We start from the raw sequence: 20,098 nt of genomic DNA on the forward strand, positions 1-20,098 counted from the left end.
TTGGTGGTCCTACATAATATTTTGTAGCTGACATTCATATGTAATGTAATGTAATCCTGTTTTTTTGATGGGTCTTCTGCCTTTGCTGAGTTTCCTCTCTGGCTAATTAATGTTTCTGCTTGCCATTGATTTTTCAGATCCACCCAGCTTTCATTTGTTATTTTCTTTCTCTGATTATTTTAATAGTGTGCCTTAATGTAGCGTATGTTTGGATTCCTGCTCCAGTTCTACCCTAGCCATTGTTGACAATGTAAAGCTCCTCCTTTATATGACAATGCTGATGTTTTTAGCTGTGCTTAATTATCTCCATCTTAGTAGGAAAGCATTGTTGAAGACTTATGTCTTATCTCCTAGTGTTTCAATTTCGCCTGTTGCTAACAGATGAAAGCTGATGATAATCTGGTGCTGCAGGTTTGGGGCACAACCATCTGCAGCCTTATTGGGAGTGCAAATAGTTGGATTGTTTCCTACTTAAAATGATACCACATTGGACTGTTATCTTCGGGCTAATTGTAATAGCATTCATGTATCTTCAGAAGATGTTCATTGTGGGAAGATTCTTTCTTTTTCTTGAATGCTGGAACAAGTGCACTGGAAGTCTGGGGCAATAATAGCTAGCTCTTAGCAAAGGTGGGGGGAAAAGCATGAAATCACAGGTGGGAAGGAAAGAAATGACAAAAGTACCCAGTAGCACAGAGGTTGTTCAGGTGGCCAAGGGAAAACAAAGGTGTGAAGAGAACAAGTTAAACCTTGCTGTCACATGGAAGTGAATCAGCCTGGAGGGTAAGAGTGGCAGCAGAGCTCATCTCACCGACTGAAGGCTGCGTGGGCAGTTGGAGCAGCAGCTCCACCAGAGCAGGAGCCACACAAGAGATGCCCAGGAGCAAGGTGGAGGGCATATTTGGCCTGTGCCTGTGAGGCAGCTGGGATGGGAAGGGGTAAGGTGCCCCTGCCATTCGTGTCTCCTAGCAAGGCCATGGGTCAGGAGCCAGTCAGGGGCATGGCACCAACCCACACTGTTAACCGTGCTGGCTATGAAACATCCAGGCAGAGAGGATGACCATGTTTTTCAAATAATATATATAATACACAGTGGAAAGTATTGCTTCAACTGAGCAAGTAGATGAAGCTTCAGTTGGTGTTTTCTCTGAATCAGGAAAACATAAAGCAGTTGGACCTTCATTTGTACTAAAGGCTATATGCTTAAGCCTCTTTGTATGTTTGAAAAATAATGTGATAAGGAAGATGGTGGGAGGTTAAGAAGGATGAATTCTCTGAGAGAGAAATTCTGCATCCAAGTATGCAAAGGTGTCAGGGTGGGAAACATTACTTCATTCAGGCTCCAGGTGACAAATCTGACTCCTGTCTTGCGATCAGGGGAACATGTTGTAGCCATTGTGTTGGATCCTGTCTCTAATGACAACCGGAGCAGATGTTTTGGTTTAAAATAAAGCTATGGACAATTAAATTGCTGTGCAAGGCACTGGCAGCACCAGCTTTCAGTAATTCCCTGTCTCTGTGTGACTGTGATGTGATGGGAGTGGAAAGCTAAAGCAGAAACTTAATATGACCCTTGCCACAGGCATTTTGGATAAAGCGGCCTTGGATGCTAGACAAACACAGGCCTCAATCCAGCAGAAGCCAATTGGTTTTATACATACAAATAGTCCCACTGTGGCATAAAAGCGTGCAAAAGTTTATTGGAAGATGCCCCAAGAAGGGAAGTGGGAGTGAAGCAAACTGGAGGAATGATTAATAAGTAGAGGGGAGTTGAGCAGAGGGTAGCAGAAGTTCAGCCACTTGGCTGATCCGTCAGGTGGGCGGGTTACAGCTGGAGCATCACATCAGATGAAATAACAGGAAGAGCTAAGCGATGGCAAGCCCAGGGAAGAAGACCACCAGGAAGACTGAGAGGTGGAATGATCCTTTCCTACCACCAAGCTGGGTGAGAGAGGAAAGGAGAAGAGGATACATAACACGAGGAATGCAATTACTCACGTCTGACTCAGGACTGAATGTGTGTTACTACTTAACACACATTTTGTGATTGTATTTTGGCTATTTTACGAGTAACCAAGTCCAAAGGGAACATGCCATAAAGCCCCTGGGAGAGCAGAGGTTACTAGGCCGAAACAGATTAGGTGGATAGTTTGCAAATGAGTGAGCACAAGGAATGTGTAAAACTAAATATCTGAGGAATTTAAACCTGAACAACCACCTTAGGTGACAGGGGCATGGTTGCAAACATGAATGAATGGACATGCACCACAGTCTCTAAATCCCGCTGTAAGAGGCCATGGGACCATGTAAGAGCAAATGAGGTGGGGAAGCCAGAAAAAATCTGCAAAACCCACCTACGACAAATTTGGGGTCTAAGTTTTAGCGTAGTTTCCTGAGCATCTAAGTTGCATCCCAGGTGACACCCAGCCACGTCCCTGTCCCAGCTGATCTGAGTACTCAAGTGTCTCCTTCCCACCTGAACTATCAGGGATGTGGAAAACAGGCATCTAGGTGCACTGAGAAGCCCTGCTGCTCTGGTACTGCTCACTTTTTGTGCAAGCTCAGATGATAAAACACTTCCCCAGAGCCCCAGAGAAGAGGGTTAGGGATTTAGGCTCATCTGCATATCTGCAGCAGCTCTCAGCCTAAGGACGTGCCCAAGGGTGAGGTCAAGCTTCGTGCCACCTCCTCACATTGGCCCCAAAGCAGCTGGAGAAGCCAGAAGGCTGCACAGGACAGAGCCCAAGTGTCCCAAGGAAGGAAGGTGAGTGTGTGCTCACCTGCTGCCTCCGTGGAGGAGGGATTTACCGCAGCTTGCACTCCTCCATCTCTGTTTTTAACCTAATGTCTGCATAACGTAAACTCTGTAAACTGCCTTGGATGCAAACCGTGATCTGGCCTAACCAGAGGAGAAGGCCCCTAAACTTGGCAGACCCCCACCCCGGCAGGTCCAAGGCAGGGCAACAAAACCCACTTCAGCCTCACCTGTGCTGTGGTGCTTCCATCTGGCTGGTGGCACCTCTGCTCCCCGTGCACGGCGAGCCCCATGCTGGGAGTGAGTGCTTCTCCTTGAGGGGACATTTGTAACGTGTCCCATGCCAAGCGCCCACCCTGGGGGCCCCTGACAGCAAATGCTCTTCTCAGACACGCGCCTATGGTCCTGGGACAAAGAAGACTACTTGTATGCAAAGCTTTTACAAATTTGGTCACTGTGACCAAACTTTATTACTCATTTTATGGAACTGTGACAAAAGTCTAAGAATCAAACAACATGGGGATCACAGAGGCTATGATGTTTATTGTGCTGAACAGACTGTGATAATCCATTAAAGGAACATTTTCAACAAGCAAGCGATTCAAAGTACAATCGTAGACAGCAACTCTACACAAAGAACAAAGCGAAAAGTTAGAAGACACTCAAAAGGAAAAGTAAACTGTAGTTAAACATCTTGAAGCGTTTTTTTCTTTTTCCTGCAAACACACCTCTCTTGCAGAAATGGTAGAAGAGTTAAATGTCCAGTCTTAGTTAGCAGTGACCACTGACAGCAAAGAACAGTCGTATAAAATTTATCTCCCACAAAAATAAACTATATATATAAAAAATTTTATGATGTTCTCACTGATTCAATGGCCACATGCAATTTTTCAGTCTGAAAAAATGAGGTATAGTAGGCCCTAAGAGGTAGTAATGTGTTTTGATTGTACTACAATATATAGAAAATACAAGATTCAGTTCATCAGAGTGGTAAGTCTCTCGGAGGTTGAAGTGTGACACACACAGAGCGATTATTTCTGTGTCATCCGCTGAATACTGTGGTTTCAAAAAAAGGCAAAAAATAAAAAGGGATTTGCTAAGGCTCGATTCGATGCCCTTTGAAGTCAGCAGAATTCCTTCTACTGACTTCAAGTGACTCTGGATTTGGCCTGCTAGAGCTACTGCATAGCTGGGATTATTTCCCATTCACTTAATATCAACGTGTCTCATTTTAACACTCCGATCAGCTCTTTCTCAGCGATCTCCGACAATGAACCCTCTGCAGTCTTTTGAGGAGGTCCGCAGTTCTTGACACTGCCTCTTGGAAGAAGCCAGCAAGTAGTTACCTTTAACTGCGTTTGGCTTGCTAATAAAGCCATACCAACAGACGCCTTCCTGAGAACCTACCCCTGGCCCAGTTATTAATACAATGTTACAAAGTACTGACTAGGAGAGGAAGAAGGGAAATTAAACAGAAAGAGAGAAAATGAAATAGGAAGAGAGAAAGAGGAAAAAAAAGGGGAAAAAAAAGAGTGAGAGAGAGGAGAATAAAAAACCTCTACATAAGAAGCATTTAAAATAAATCTGGCTGAAACATATTACAAAATCACATTTGTGTAAAATACATGAAAATACTTGTCAAGTATTTTCTTACAATCTACTAATTTTTTTTTTAAACACATATTCGTGATTGCATTATGCAAAAGCTGAGCTTGTTGCTTCCCACCTACAAAGCTTCAAGTTTCTTTGAAGGTTTTTTTTTGTTCATTTTTTTTTTTTTTTAATACGAAAGTAATTTAAAACGTGTTCATTTTCCACAAGTTATTTTACAAAAATAGTTTTGAATTAGGGATTAGTTGCAGTCCTAACTGTTTCAAACGTCTCAAAACTAATGCTGAAAGTAACAAGTTCATTCCATTTAAAGTCTGGAGGTAGGTCTTTGTCAATCAATTAGTCCATTTCTTTAAACAATTCACTTGAGGTACAAACTTGGACAGTAATATTTAAACATTACAGCTAAATTTTTTTTCTATGTCATGTAGTGTCATTGAAGAAAATTATCCTTACAAACCTATCAGCAATTCAGTACAAAAATATATTCAAGTTAACAGTACATTACACAGAAGTCTAGCAGAGAATAGGGTAAGTACATTAAAAAAAAAAAAAAAAGGAGAAAGAAAAATACATAGTCATGCTGAAACACAATAAAGATATTGCTTCCTTAACCGCAATTAAGTGTTGAAGTAGAAATAAGGGCAAAATGCAGATACTCGTGATTATCTACCCAGTAAAAATTTCCTGCATTGAATGTGTATAGCAGCATGTATTTATCAGTCTGTTGAGTTAATTGTAAAAATCAGAGGTAGTATTGAATAGTGGGGTAATATTGCATCTGTTGCTAAAAGTGCTGCTTTGAATGAAAAGATGGAGAAACGCCACCGGCACAGAGGTGCACAGTGAACCATCCTATGTCAAAATACATTGCTTAAAGTAATACACAAGCTTAGCTGAGGTACATGGTGTTGGTTCTTACATCATGACTGATGAGTAATGAGAAGAGATTCGTTTTGTTTGAAACCTGGTATGGGGTGAGTGGAATTAGTTGAAACTACTAAAACATCTGGATTATTTTGTTCAGACAAATTCAGTATTAATTTCGAGGTACCTTTCTATACGTTTTAAAACACTTTTCTTGATAAAGACTTAGTCATTAATGGCTTAAGTGTTTGGTGCCAGTCATTTCTGTTTCCACAGAAAACGCCTGGCTCTACAGAAAGCCGACTCTGTCGGACTTCCTATTGTCCAGAAGGTGAGGGCTGTTCGTTTTGTTTATTACTACTTCTGCTGATATGTTTGTATCTGTAACTATACAACGTATCTTTGTCTTTCTTCCCTTTTGCAAAATGAAAGTACCTTTTTCGTGTTGCTTTCTTTCTTCTGATTACCAGCTGAATGAAGTGAGAGATCAGCTTTCATTTTTTTCCTGAAATAACAGTAAGTCTTAAAAAAAAAAAATCAAGTACAAGTCTACAAGAAGGTTACAAAAAAAAAAAAAAAAAAAAAAGTAGTATCTATCCCTTATCTTTGGTGTTCTAAAACAGGGAGTACACTAAGTAGGGAGTGGGTTGCTGGAAGTGTTGCAAGGCCTAGTGTTACACACCAAGCCTTTCCTATTTCAATGCCCATTATAATTAATATGTTACAAGTTTCTTGTTTATATGCAGTGCAGTGAATGACTTAAACCTGATCTGGAGCTCTTCTTGACCCAGTCACCCTTACTTAGCAGCTCAAACAAACTATTAGTAGGTTAAGAAAAAAGAAAACAGTAATTAAAAGTTGCATCGTTAATCTGTGTCCCCATTGTGTTACAGCAGTTTTTCACTAAACCTGGGACTGTGAAGGGACAAAGAAGATGATTAGTCAAATCCTTTTTAAGGTTATGCGATTTTTTTTCCCCCCAGGCAAAAGTGGAAAGACCATGGCAATAGAAAATAAGTGGTCAAGGCAGTGTCTTCTCCCTTCAAAAGACCCAACTGCTGATGAGGTAGAAATTGCATGGTGCGGTCTCCTAGTCTTCCTCTGCAGATTCTTGTGAGGACGTTTCTTCAGTCTCTTCCTAGAACATATAAAAAGGAAAAATAAATACATGGTGAGCATGGGTCTTAGGCTGTCACCTCCTTCTCTCACACAGCTGACAGTTGCATCCTGAGCTAACAAAACGCTCTTTACAGCTCCTATGACATCTCAAGAAGCCACCTTGGGAAGGATAAGAAGGTCCCCCGATCCCAATCACACCGCCGTGGTTTGCTGGGCTCTCCTCCTACCCCAGGGGGTGCCAAGAAAAAGAAAGCCCTGTCATGTTCTGTCACGGGCCTTTCCAGAAACTGGAAAGCATTTTGAGAGGGTATCCAATGCCAAGTGGGTGCTCTGGAAAGCCTTCTCCTCCCCCTCAGCTCTGCCCTGGTGCTGCCCTCACGTTTGCCTTCAGCAGGCCTGACTGAACGCAGCGCTCTTACGCTGCTTATTTAACCAATGCGCTGGGCCTTTCAGGACACAGGCACTAAACCGGGGGCAATAAACATTTCTGATAAAAGGGGCTGCGAGTGAAAGGTTGTTTTTTATCAAATCCTGCACATCATCACCTAAGCCAGCACGTGAAAAAGATCTAGGAAGAATAGGAATTTACCCCCTCAGCCAACTGAGACCTTTTAAGAATGACCAGCTTAAAACAGCTTATAACAGTCTTCATACTTTAATAGATTTGATTTTCCACATGGCTTCATTTTGTCTGGGTGGCTAACTGACACAATTTATAACTCTCTTCCTTTCCCAGGCCACTACAGTACACCATTCAGCAGAGCATGCCTTCAAGCTTGTCTGCATTATATGGCCAAACTTCCATTCATTAGTGTTTGAAACACCTCAGCTGTGAAGGGCTCCTAAATGCTACCATGTGTGACACTGCTGCAGAAGAGCGGCATCAAGAAAAAACACACAGCTTTAATCATAGGCCACTGCTCACTGCAATCCCCTTTCAAAAGGCTTCAGCCCCCCCACAAGAAAAGAGTGAAAAAAAAGCTGTAAATCCAGGGAATAAACATAAGTATAAATGAATGGATGACAGCTTAAAAAATATAACCATAGCGGCATCAAGCCATGAGATTTCACACTGGTTTTGTTTAGTCTGCTTTGGGTTATGTGGGAAATGTGAAAAGCATGAAGCAAACGCTCCCCCCTTTGCCTTCAGACCCCTGCCCCCCGCTAAAGCCAGGCCCCAGCCGGTTAAGCCAGGAGGTTTATACCTCTTGACTAGGAAGCGGGCCATGACCCCGGGATATTCTCTCGAGCACCAGGCACAAAGAAAGATGTAGCATGATCAAAGCCGTGGACAGAGGAAAGAGAGCAAAGTCAAGTGTCAGCTGCCCTCTGACCTTGACTTTTCAATTAATATTTAAATTCCAGAAGACACCAATCTATCATGCAGATAAACAGTTTCTTCCTCACAACAAGTCATTTCCACTCGTAGCATGGTTGTATTTGGAGTGCTGCTGTGAAAACGATCCCTGACTCACAAAGCCATTAAGTGAATTTTGCTCCGTCCCTCGCAGCACTGGGGGACGGGTGCTCACACTCCGTCTAATCCTGTTATCATGTAGTGCCTTTTCCCCGCTTATCTTCCTCACAGAATGGGACTGTGTCTGTTACATCTCAGACGAGAAGAAAAATGGTATCTACATGCACCTAATTAAGAGCTAATTTGGACTATGTGTGCGGAGATGGAGCAAAATATGTTGGTTTGTGTCTTGGAAATTCAGAGGTGAGGATGACCATCCAAAACAACAACTTTGCCTCCAAGTATTTCAGTTAAAAAATACAACTGTGGGTTCCATGCTCTTAACATAACATTATGACATGTTATAACATTTGGTTAATGGCATTTGATGATGATCACATGCCTAACTCCTTACAGCCCCAAACCTGGGACACCCCTGGTTGTCCCAAAAGACCACAGCACACATTTGGGCAGCTCACTTTGATTTACACCTGGCTTGTCAGGATAGCACTGCCACCTGATTGACTCACTTTTCAAGAACATGGACTACACAGTGTTACATGGACAGGGGACAGGAAAGTGTGTAGAAGGACATATTTCTGAGCCCAGCCAGAGAACTATTTTTAGTTAGAGAGTTGCCCACTCCAGTGATTTTTACTGTGAATCTCACAGCATTTTTTCCTTGTAGCCTCTGCTGCTGTGACCAAGAAAATGAGTGAGAAGCTCAGCCTTCATCTATCTATATATACATACATATTAATTTAATAAAGGATACGTATCTGCAAATGTGCACTTGTAGTAACTGGAAGTATGAGAAACCAAAAAGCAAGCTAAAACCACCACAATATTTAAATAATAAACTGATTATCAATAATACTTGAGACTGGCAGCTCTGCCTTTCAAATTCACATCAGTCTTGGGAAAGACTTTTCTCATGAAAAAAAAAAAAAAGCTGGCAAAGAGATCAGATTGTTGTGCAGCAAAAAGAAAACTTTTCTTCATTAAGTTCATTCCTTGCAAAAGCCTAAGATAGCTCAGTTACAGACGGGTGGTTTTAAGCCAACCTATCATGTAAGTCCCTTGTCAAGACACAGATGGAGACATGATTGCTGCTCTGAAGTGCTTACAATTCAAACAAAGGGATAATACAAATCAGACATATATGCATGGAAGGACCCAAAGGAAGGAGTGAGTTGAGGTTCTGAAAGAGAAAATGCAGATGTGTGACAAGAACAGAGCCGGATTTTTTGCACTGGTTAAAAAAAAAAAAAAAAAAAAGTTTACAAATATCAGAAGGTTGTGCAGCTGTGATCCTCAGCCCAGCCTTTGCGTGTGCAGCACCCACACCCACCTCTCCCCAAAAGACAGAGGGGGGAAGGTGCTTTGGAAACTCTTTGTACCCCTTACAAGTCGCAGACCAGCTCTGCACTGGGGCAGTGCAGCCAGGGACCCCCTGGCATGCTCTGCGTGGGACATCAGGGCTTCAAGCATCTCAAGGGAAGGATGCTCCACCGTTACGGGGCACCCTCTGGGGACTCACAAGTCCTCGCAGCCCCAATGTTGGTGGCATTGCCATGTATCATAGTCAAAGGAGGAACTTGGGCTGGAGTGAAATACTTTCTAACTCCAGATGTGCTTCCGATCAAGCTGAAGAGAAGGGCAAAAACTGAGGAGCAAAGCACAGTCATTAGAGCAGACGTTAGAAATCCAAGTCACTCAGTCACAGCATGATAGCCATGCAGAGCATAAATTCAGAAACACCACCCCAGGAAGCGCTGGGGCAGGCAGCAGAGGTTTCACATTACAGGCAGCCTTAATTCAGGTTGTTCTCACTTTTTAGGTGCGTTCACTGCAGTTGTGGAGACAGAATGGTGACATGTGTTAATTGAGCGTAAACGTTCCTCGACCCAGTTTTGCCTTGAACAGCTACTCCCCTGGTTGCTTTCTGCTGCAGCAAGCTGGCGAGGGGCTGGGGTAGCAGGCTGCGAAGGGAAACCTGAGAATGCTTCAAACTGACCAGATGGGGTTCGGCTAGCAGGGAAGCCATGGCCAGAGCTTAAGGGGAACGGGACAAGCACAATGGGATGGCTAAACACTCTGATGTGTAACTCCCAGCCTCTAAGAGTGGCCAGTTTGGGGTGAGCTCCCCACGCACCCGTGTGCCCCACATACACATATTCGCTGCAGCTGACTGACACAGCACACTGCAGAGGCAGTTTTACTTGGCACGTCCTGCCCCTGGCACGTTTACCTTGAGCTGCTGCAGGTCACAGCATGATATTGTAGGACAGACTGCAATCCAGCCCCATGAATTGCTACAACTACCCTACCAAGCAGGGAGTGATGGGGAGCTGCTGCCTCTCCCTCTAAAAAAGAGCACTGGGAAGTCTTTCTTCAAAACTCGTATGTGCACAAATGTTTATAAGGTCTTTTCTTGAGGGGCACCATTGGCACATGGCTGGAAGATGCGCTCACTGGACTGGGACCTGCCCATGATGCACCCTCACCTATCCCTGATGTAGGGTCCAAGCAGGAGAGGAAGGACCCAGATGCCTGAAGATGGGAACCTGACACCATTTTAGATGTCCTGTGTATCTTGTTTGGCACCCAGCAGCCAAACCAGAAGACTGCTGGACTCCAGGACACATAAAAAGGCACAGGACAGCAGTGTTGAGAGAACTGGACACATTAACCCTCTCCAGAGCCATGATGCTGTGTTTCTGCCTTCAAAGGCTCTCCACTGGGAAAAAAGAAGCAAATGGGTAAATAGCAGGGATATGTGAAGTGATAACTAGGAGCACATACACCTCATTCATAAAGCTCAGTGGCGGCACCATCCATATGTAAACCACAGAGCCTTTCCATGTCAGTTATCTCTTGTTCCCAAGGGACTTCCTTCCCATGTCATCCTGTGCAGGTGACACAGCGGATCTACCTCTGAGCTGAGGCCTCCATTTGGTGATCCACGTTTGGCTGGATTGTGTTATTTTACTGGCAACACAAGCAGTGAGCAGCATCCTGGTGCCCTCAAGAACAGGCAGGCTTAGCTCAGGCATTGCACATCCTTGTGCCTCTCTTTTTTAGTGGACCCCCTGAAGGTGGTCACAGCAAAAGCTGATGATGAGACAATTGTTCCTGTTTGACAACAGCATCCCCCCACCTGCAGAAGAGCAACTGTTTTGCATTTTTATAAAGATGTTTATTCTCTTCTAATTCCCTGGGACGTAACTCCTTTACAGCTACTTCAAGGTTGATCGTCTGCCTCCAGAAACTCACTGGCAATTCAGTTGGCAATTCATTTTTTTTTCACCTTCTGCTCATGAATCTCTGAATGGTAGATTTAAAAAACTAGAACCAATTTTGTGAGATGAACTGGAGGATCACAGTAATGGTACATATGGAGCCTCTGAATTTGTTGGAGCTTTTATTTTATAACAAAGTATTTGCTATTGGCACAGATTTTGCTGGCTGCTTTCTAAGCCCGAGAGGGTATGCTTGAATAGATATGTCAAAAAGAACTGCTGACAAGAGCAACTTGCAGACTGTGGACCATTGTCTGCTAACTTGTCTGAAATCCCCTGGCATGCAAGCTAATATTTTCAGAGGAGTCCCCGAAGCCAGTGCCTCCTATTGCAGTTGCAGAGGCCCGGGCTGTGCCCAGCCAAGACACAGTGTCATCCTGACTGCTCCATGGCCAACAAACTCCTTTAGAAATTCCCACAGCACTAACAGGCACTCAGAGTCAGTTTGCTTTGTGTGAAGCTTAGGGTGGGATCTTTTGCTTCAAGCTGCTTCGCCCTCCGCAAAGCGTGCTGGCAAGAGCTGGAGCTCCTGCTCCGAGAGGCCATCAGTCACCACGCAGCCCTGCTGAGCCCATGACAGCAGTCACTCAGCAGTAAAGCAAAGCTAAATTCAATAATCTGGATCCAGAACTCAAATCGTTACAGGTATTTACTGCACACATCACAATAAAAGGATTTATTAGGGCAGAAGAGACCACCATCACCACATATGAGTCAACCAGCCAGCAAGCAAGCAATTTCTGTGTACTGTCACTGCTATCATGCAAGGGAGAGATCAGCTTCTCTAGCCTGGTGGTTAAAAACACAGTTGAAAACTCTGACACACTGGTTCTGCATTTGACACAACACAGACATTGACTACAGCATGGGACAGCTCTGAGGATAGCAAGCAGGCAGGTCCCGCCAAGGAAGCAAAACTCTTGGTATTTTGATGACATTAAAGATAAAGAGAGAGACAAATGGAGAGGTGACAGCTGATGGGGCAGTTCGGGGATGACATTTAAGGGCTGGAAAAAAACATTTTTGCTTTCAACACCTAAGTCACTGGGGACTTAGCCTCTGATGGTCCACCTTGTCACCTGTTGGCCTTCAAAAGGCTGCAGACAACCACAGTGGGAATCCAACGTTGGAATACTAACAAGTAGGCTTAGTGAGCTGCTGCTTAACCTTCCTAATGCCTGTCTGCAAACTGGTGGGCATATGCAGAGCTGCCTAACACTCTTGGGAGCAGTCTAAGAGCTGGCAAGCATCTTAAAGCTCATTTCGACTTGGAGATGTCCTGAAAGGTTGCCTCACAGTCAGGAAGGCAATGCACATCAGAGAGCAAGAATAATGCTCCTCTGTGATTGTGCATGTATGCAATAGTACTGGTTTGGAAACTCACATGCAGGCTTGTTTTGAAATCCCCATGCTCTCTGATTTGAACCAGATACTTCAAGCTGGGTTTTCTACCTCCTATGAAGATGCCTACCCACCCAGCTGCTGTATATGGAGGATGTATCTTTTGTCTGTTGAAGTCACTCCACTTTTACATAAATCACCAAATATTGTGAGGGATGGAAATGCAGCAGAGAAAACAAAGCAAAATACTGATGCTGTTCTGCAGGTGATCAGCCTGTGGCTTTTCAAATGCACAGACTTACTAAGTAAATGGAAGGTGTCCTCTCCCTTCACTGCTGGAACAATCCTGCTTTACTAGCAAGAAGGCTGCTCATGGGGATTACTGGATAATCCACATCCCCAGCTGCTGGAGGAAGTGTACTCTAGCTGGGGTAGCTGGAATGAAGTTGCTGGGGCTGCCCTGGGACTCAGATGCTGTCAAGCTGAGAATCACTACCAACAACATATTCCAGACCAGCAGCAGTGGCAGAGGTCAGAGAGAGCTACCATCCTTGCGCACCCACAAACCGCTCCTACAGATAACTTTCCTCTGCTGGTAGAAGTGTCTTTCAAGATTTGGCCAAGTTTTGGTCCTTAAGTCACAGGTTTGGGTAACAGAAGGGGACCAGGACAGCGCTTAGGAGCATCCCTTCAGGACAGGACATTCTTCTCTATGTTGTAACAGCCTTCTTTCCTTTAGATTAAGGGGAATACAAAAATATTTCTCTATCTCCTAGCTTATCTGCCACTAGGAGAACTGTTTGATATAATGGAGTGACAATGACTCTCTCTGGTTACCTTGAGAGAAAGGGTTTATCTGACACAGAATTTGTAATCCAGGAGGGCTCACACTGAGAACTTCCAGAGACAGGAATTACACTAGGCTGCGTTTAGATACCCTGAAAAATACCTACTTTAGGCTCTGCCTCTCAATATCTTCTACAGATGGGCATAAATGAACACCCGTTTCAGGTGCCCAGCTTTGCCATGGATTTTACAGCAGCCCTGATGTTAACTCAGCAGTGAGGTTTCTGCAAGGCAGCAGGTCGCTCAGTGCTAAAGCCGGCACTGTTGAAGCCTTTTGAAATTGAGACTCAGCTGTCTAAATTACGTCAGGCCAGATTTCTTAAACGCGTTTTGGCATCTGAGTACAGCAAATGCCTTTTTGACCTACGCAGGTCAAAACACTTTGAAAAAATCTGTTCCCCATGTGATTAAAAGGAGAGTGAAAATCTCCAGCAAAATCTCAGTACTGGTCAGAAGAATTTTGCAGGAAGCACCATTTAAAGCCTGCAAAGCAGAGACCTCAGGCAAAAATGGTGCTTGAAGCAGTCATGGGTGCTGTTCTAACACTGACAGAGACATATTTTGTCTTGGAGAGCTTCAGCCCCACAAGATGTAAACAGTTCCGGTGGGAAGGAAATAAAATATTACAGAAAGAAGGCAGCGATGCCGTTAGAAACATATACAACTGAGCTGGACCAACCCCAACTCTTGAGAAGCTGCTCTTACAAACCTCTTGTGGAGGCTGTAAACTGGAGGAGTGGTAAACTGCACTGCATTCACACAGGACACCACGCTCCAGAGCCAAAAAGCCAGACTGGAGCATAAGGCAAGAAGAGGCTATAATAATACCCTCTAATTACTAATACGTATGTCAACAATTACATGAAAGAGAAAAAAAAAATCCTTAGGCTTTTAGAATCCAATAAAACCCTGTGGGCCACTGCATAAGGTCTTCTTTTGCTGACAGTGGATATTGAAAAGCTCAGAAGGATAATGGAGCCCATGTAGGCAAACCTGAATAACCCTGCCTTCCTTTGGCAGCATTGATAACTGTGTATATAGCATTGATAACCGTGTATATTTTGTGTTTGGTGATAGAGGAAGAACTACAGTGAAGGTTTGGCTCCTGGCATGGAGAAGACGTAGGGAGACGGACACCAGGACAGGCTTTGAAATGAGGGTCAAACCCACATTGCTTACTTTTTGCTCCCCACTCTTATTTTACAACATGAAAAGGAGAATAAAGTAAGGCCTGTTAGATTTCTATTTTTTTTTCTATTCTATTTCTATTTTTTTTCTATTCTATTTTTTTTTTCCCCTCAAAATGACTGCTTGTTACAGACAGGAAGCAACTGCCAGAAGTTATTCACCTCCAATCCTTTATCACTTAAAAAAGCATTACGGCTCCATTTACAGAGCCACTGGCAACTGCGGTTTGGGACCAGCTATCTATCCGTAATGATAAATAATAAAATAAAACGTCTTCCTTTTGAGTCCCAGCTGAGAGATTTTGCCAAGTGATCAAACTTGTCTGAGCCTTGGAGCAGCAGCTTTGAAGTAATAAGAAAGAGATTGAAAACCTGCAGCCAAGAGCCGCACACACCTCATTAGGGCCCAGCTATGCGGGAAGGCCAGGCAGCAGCTTCCCGGTCAAGCCTGCCTGCCCACTGGAGAGGGGCTGTGGGAGGGTAAGATAAAAGGGCCTTTCAAAGGGGAAGTGCGCCGGTGACATTTTTACGAGCACCGGGCCCGAAGGCTCCCGAACGAGCAGCTCGCGGCCATGCACATAACCCGTAACCCGTAACCCGCCCCGTGCCGGGGCCCGTGGGGAGCGGGGCCTGCAAGGAGCTGTGCTGGAGGAGGCCACGGTGGCCACCGCGCTTTCTGAAGCTCCCCTGGTCTTCCCTGCACGTCTTTTCCGATTGTGAAGGAAGGAGTTCAACATAGGCGGCTCTACCTTCCCCAAGCTGTGCTCCGAAAAGCCCCCCAAATGAGAAACATATTTCAGAAAGATAGATAGCGAGGCTGGGCCCTCTCATTTGGTTCAGCAGAGTTCATGTGAGACTTTGCGGTATAATTCAGCTAAATGATTTTTTTTTTTTCTTAAAAAAAAAAAAGAAAAGAAAAAACACTAAAGCTTAACAGACTTGTAAAATGCTTTTAAAAATGTCTGAAGAGTTTAATCATAGATCTTACCACACAGACACTGGTGAGGCTGTGTGCTGGCAGTAAAGCAGAGTATTTAACTTTGAGAGCTGAAGTTCTGGGTTTAATTTTCGGTTTCAGACTAAACAGCAGGTCTGCAGCGAAAGGCACGGCGACGACTCCTGAGCAAAATGGGGTAATGGGAATGCTTTTCTTGCAAACTTTACTGATTGTGTAACCATGGAGCACCTCTTTGTGCAGGCAAGGAGTGCAAAATCAGAGAGCTTTCTGTTGGTTTTAATAAACTCCCCCCCATCCCTTCTCCTTTTTACTGCAAAGAATTCTGCTGCTATTTTATTATGTAATGCTGCAGGCTAAAAATATATCCCTAATTTAAGCCATCTTGCCAATAAATCTACAAATACCAGGTAATCCAAAAAGGGTAGTTATGGTCTAATGACATACTCTTCTTGTCATCTTAATATGTTCAACTCCTAAAGGATTTAGTGCGATGCGTTTAAAGATTTTTCAACTTCTTGAATATCTCCACACAATCTGGTGTGAAGGGCAATAAAGTACGGCCCTCTTCAGCATGGAGCAGGAACCCAACTTTTCAAGTTCCATCTGTGCTGTGACTCGGGTTACCACAGGGTGAAGCTTTTTCTTTCTCTAAGCAAGATAGTTTGATTTAAATGGAGTGGGCCTGTCCAACTTAATAGATAGTGATTATTTCCTTTTGATTATAGAGCCTTTTATGGGAGTTTCTTTTCCAATTGAACACATCTATATTCTATAATCAAATCAGAAAAGGTTCCTGCTGGAAATGTGTGTTCAAAACACATTTTCTTTTAGGAGTGAGACAGATTTACTGCAATTTATACCTCAATGTTAATCTATTCTCCTCTTCCTAAACATAAAAAATACTAATATAAATTACAGTTAATACCCCACCATATAACACAGTTCTCAGGAGGCTATTAAAGTGATGGGCGAGCCGCCTAACATATTGTAACTGTCTCTCTGCTATTCTGATTTCAGTTTCCAGATTTTGCCTGAAAATAAGCGTGATTATCAGGGAAAGGGTTGGGGGGAAGCCATTCACTACCCTGAATCTGATATCTCCCTGGTCCTAGAGCTCACATGTCCCATCTTTCCAGACTCAAGTCTGGTTTCAATGGAGCTCTCATTTTTCTTCCCACTAATCCTGCCGTGAGATCAACCATTGGTAACTCTGTGAGAAATTAAATACCAGGATGTGGGAAATCTGAGATCTGAATTCGGGCAGAATGTGGGTGATTCTTTTTTTATTATTATTTTTTTTTTCTCTCCTTCTCTTTTCCCATGGTTGTTGTGTGGCAAATAGCTCTCCAAACCTGAGATCAGAGATCAGCCCTTAACAACATGACTACATCAACAGATCAGAGGTAATGCACAAAGTACATTGGCAATATCATATCCCTTTTTAATACATGCAACAGTCATTCCTAAAGAGAGATTTTGGCCAACATTTTTTGAAAACATTCTGGAATTTCCAGAAATGCCTTACAGCAAGATCAGCAGAAGAACTTCATCAGGGTGATGCTCAACATCTGGTGGAGCAGACTTCATAAAGAATTTAACATTTGTGGCATTGAACGATCCTAATGAAACAGGATCCATGAGATAGTTTGCTATGGTGGTGTGAGTGCTACAATGCCCAACAGTTAGGCAGTCATTTTGAATGGCTTATTTCCAGCCTCTGTGAGAAAAGCACATTTATTTATTTAGGTCCTATAAGGAGGCACTTGAGACACTTATAAATATTGGACTGCCCAAAGGCGGAGGTGGGTCCTTTATGCACTATTTGGCAATGTGCTGATGTCTGAAAAACACCTACATATTCCTGTAGCCTTCAACATTTAAGTACTTAAGAGCACGTCTCACTGCATAGTCTACTAAGAGGCTGTGATGGTTCCCAAATTTTACTCTGTCCATAAGTGGTTTTAGAGTGTCTTTTGTGATTTTATTGTGACTTGCACAAATTCTTTGCCTGAGATTTCCTCTGTGAGTTTCCATGGGAGGAGGTGTGCTCATAGGTCCAGCTTGTCCGTCCCAGCCTTAATGTTTGGCACAGGTGTCACAAGCTGACGGGCTTGCCCAGGGAGGCCAGATGTCCACCCAGGGTAGCATGGCAGCACTGATTTCAAGGAACTAAATTCACTGAATTCCACAAATGCCCCGTAGTGACTGACAGAGTAGCTGTGAAATACTCCTTATTCTTCTATTCTAAGACTGTTATTTTGGGCAACAAGGGGACCTTATAAAATTCCCCCAGTGCCATGGAAACCCCAGAATAAAATAAAATATTGGCTTCTTATTGCTTCCTTCCAGAACATGTTTAAAGATGTATATCAGTTAATGAGGGCTGAGCATACTGCTATTTTCCCTAGCCAAATCTTTTTTAATACTGCTGGTATGCACATACTGTAACTGACTATTCTAGCAAATTATTTAACAGATGACAAATGTATTTTCTTTGGTCTTAACTTCCATTCTCATTATGTCTCTTATTCAACCTCCATTACAGCATATCCCATTCTTAACATATAATTTGCAACAAAATTTATATGGTTCTGAACAAGCAAAGATGCAGCAATTCCTAGAAGTGGATTGTAGTTGTGTTGTTTAAGATCATATCACATAACCCTGAGGACAATCTGAGTTAGAGAGGGCTTACATCCCATGTTTTTCAGTGTAGTAGATGAGCTGGGTTACAGCCCTTGGACACTTATTAATATTTATGCCAAGAATTAGAGCATTTTTCAGTGACTTCAGCTAGGTGTGGAGGAACAGCAATAATGCTTGATTGTGAAAGGTGCAGAGCCTTTATGAGAGGCTCCGTAACCAAGTTCTTAGTGAAAAGGGTGCTTTCTTTCTGCACAGCCTTCTGACATGCCTCATCTTGGCTAATTAGCATTTTGATTATTTTTATTGCCAGAAGTCCAAAGGCTGATTGTTCTGGTAGTTTCAACTTTCTGGATATCATTCTGGAAACATCCTAAAATAATCCAGATTTTCAGGGGGTGGCCCAATACTTCCTAGAATCCTGTATGCCTGTGAAGTTGGATGCCCAAGTATTAGCAGTACAGAGTCTTGTTACTTTTGGAAACCTCGGCCAAAATACATAGTACATGTACGTAAAAGTAGCACTGTTTAATTTACTCTTGACTGACATTCTGTAAACACTGTTTCCTGCCCAGCCATCTTTCTCAGTGGTGTTTCCCAGGCACACGTCACAGCCCCGTCTCTTCTGGCTATTGTTAGCGAGATTTTGGTTCGTGTCAAATCAGAGCCAGGTTTTGAACTGGAGGGGGTGTCTCTCAGCAGCTTCCGTGGTCACAGCCTTGGGGTCAAACACAAAGCCTGCCTGTCCACAGCCATCACCTGCCCATGGCGGGCTTCTTCCCCAAGCTGCAAAGGGAGAACCAGGAGGTGGGCAGAGTGCAAGGACATGAAAAGGTTTTAGCTCACCCCTTCAGCCCCCCAGCCATCAGTTGCAGAGCCAGTCCCGAGTGCCATGCATGGAGCTGCTCAATGTTTGTAGTTCCAGGATGTTTCTGTGTCCTTTCCTCTGCAGGGAGCATTTTAGGCGCAGGCCTTGCTCAGCACCCCGGGAAAGAGCAGCAACCTGATAGCATGTCTGTATCAAATTGGCAAATGTGTGACCAGTGCTGCATTCAGATGGTGGCTTCCTGTGCTAGGGCTTGTGTCAAGGACATTAAGTGTAGCATATTTAAATAGTTAAAATAACCTTTTTTGCCATGTGACTGTTTGGAGCTGAAGACTCCTCCCAGGCTGGACTATGCAGTGACACTCCTGCTCCAACTGCCTCAGAAGCTGGCCGACAAAGCCAGGACATCTCCTGAGCTGCATGTTGCAGCACATAAGACTCCGAATCCCCCAGCTAGTCTCCAGAAAACCATGAAGCAAAAATATCTTCCATGATCTGATTCCGTTTTAGTCACATCAAATCATGAAAGTATGCATGCTCATAATTCCCTCATGTAAGAAGCATCTTGGTTTTAACAGAGGGGGGATCAAGGCACAGCAAGACTTGCCTGAAAATAAGCTTGCACACTGCAGTGCTCAGCACTAACAGATTCAAAGGAAGCATAAAGCTTCCCCATCACGGGTGACTGGGACACTTCTGCTCCTCAGTCAGCATATGGGGACAAAGGGACAGGCACTCAGCCTGCTTTGTGTACAATGGGCACGCCAAGCAAGGGGATGCATAATTCAGCACTAAGGCAGGTTCTGCTGTGAAGCTGGGGCTTATCCAAACTATTTTCCTCCTGCGCTGTGAGAATCAGGTTGCTCCTGCTCCCCAGCAAAACTCATTCCACTCCCACCACCACCCCCCAAATCCTGGCTGCTGGCAGAGGGCACAGAGGGCTTCTAAGTCCCCAGAAACCTGAGACAAGAGCCTGGGGAAGGTAGTGCCTTGCAGCAGTGCAGCTGCTGGGCAGGCACAGCTGTGAGCTTGTCCATCGGTCTTGCAATGCAGCTAAGGTGTCCACTGGCTCCAAGAGAGAGACTGGGCAAGCAGTGAGCTGGGGATTTGGTGCTCCTCTCTGTGAACAGCCAAATTCTGCTTGCAGGGAAATAGGGCAGCCTGGATATATAGGTAAATTTAGACCA

The 20,098-nt window shown here is 44.0% G+C and overlaps 1 protein-coding gene across 2 annotated transcripts in view; it reads right to left on the reverse strand.

Annotated features, from left to right (window-relative positions):
- Positions 1-3,188: 3,188 nt before the first annotated feature.
- The window catches only part of HMGA2 (high mobility group AT-hook 2), a 114,989-nt gene continuing 98,079 nt past the window's right edge, over positions 3,189-20,098 (reverse strand). For both annotated transcript variants that reach the window (XM_084499744.1, XM_084499743.1), the window contains one exon: positions 3,189-6,371. In XM_084499744.1, coding sequence (XP_084355870.1) covers positions 6,324-6,371 — 48 coding nt within the window. In that variant the 3' untranslated portion in view covers positions 3,189-6,323. The remainder of the gene's footprint in view (positions 6,372-20,098) is intronic.

Source organism: Aythya ferina (assembly GCF_964211825.1).
Source record: "Aythya ferina genome assembly, chromosome: 1".
Classification (NCBI taxonomy): domain Eukaryota; kingdom Metazoa; phylum Chordata; class Aves; order Anseriformes; family Anatidae; genus Aythya; species Aythya ferina.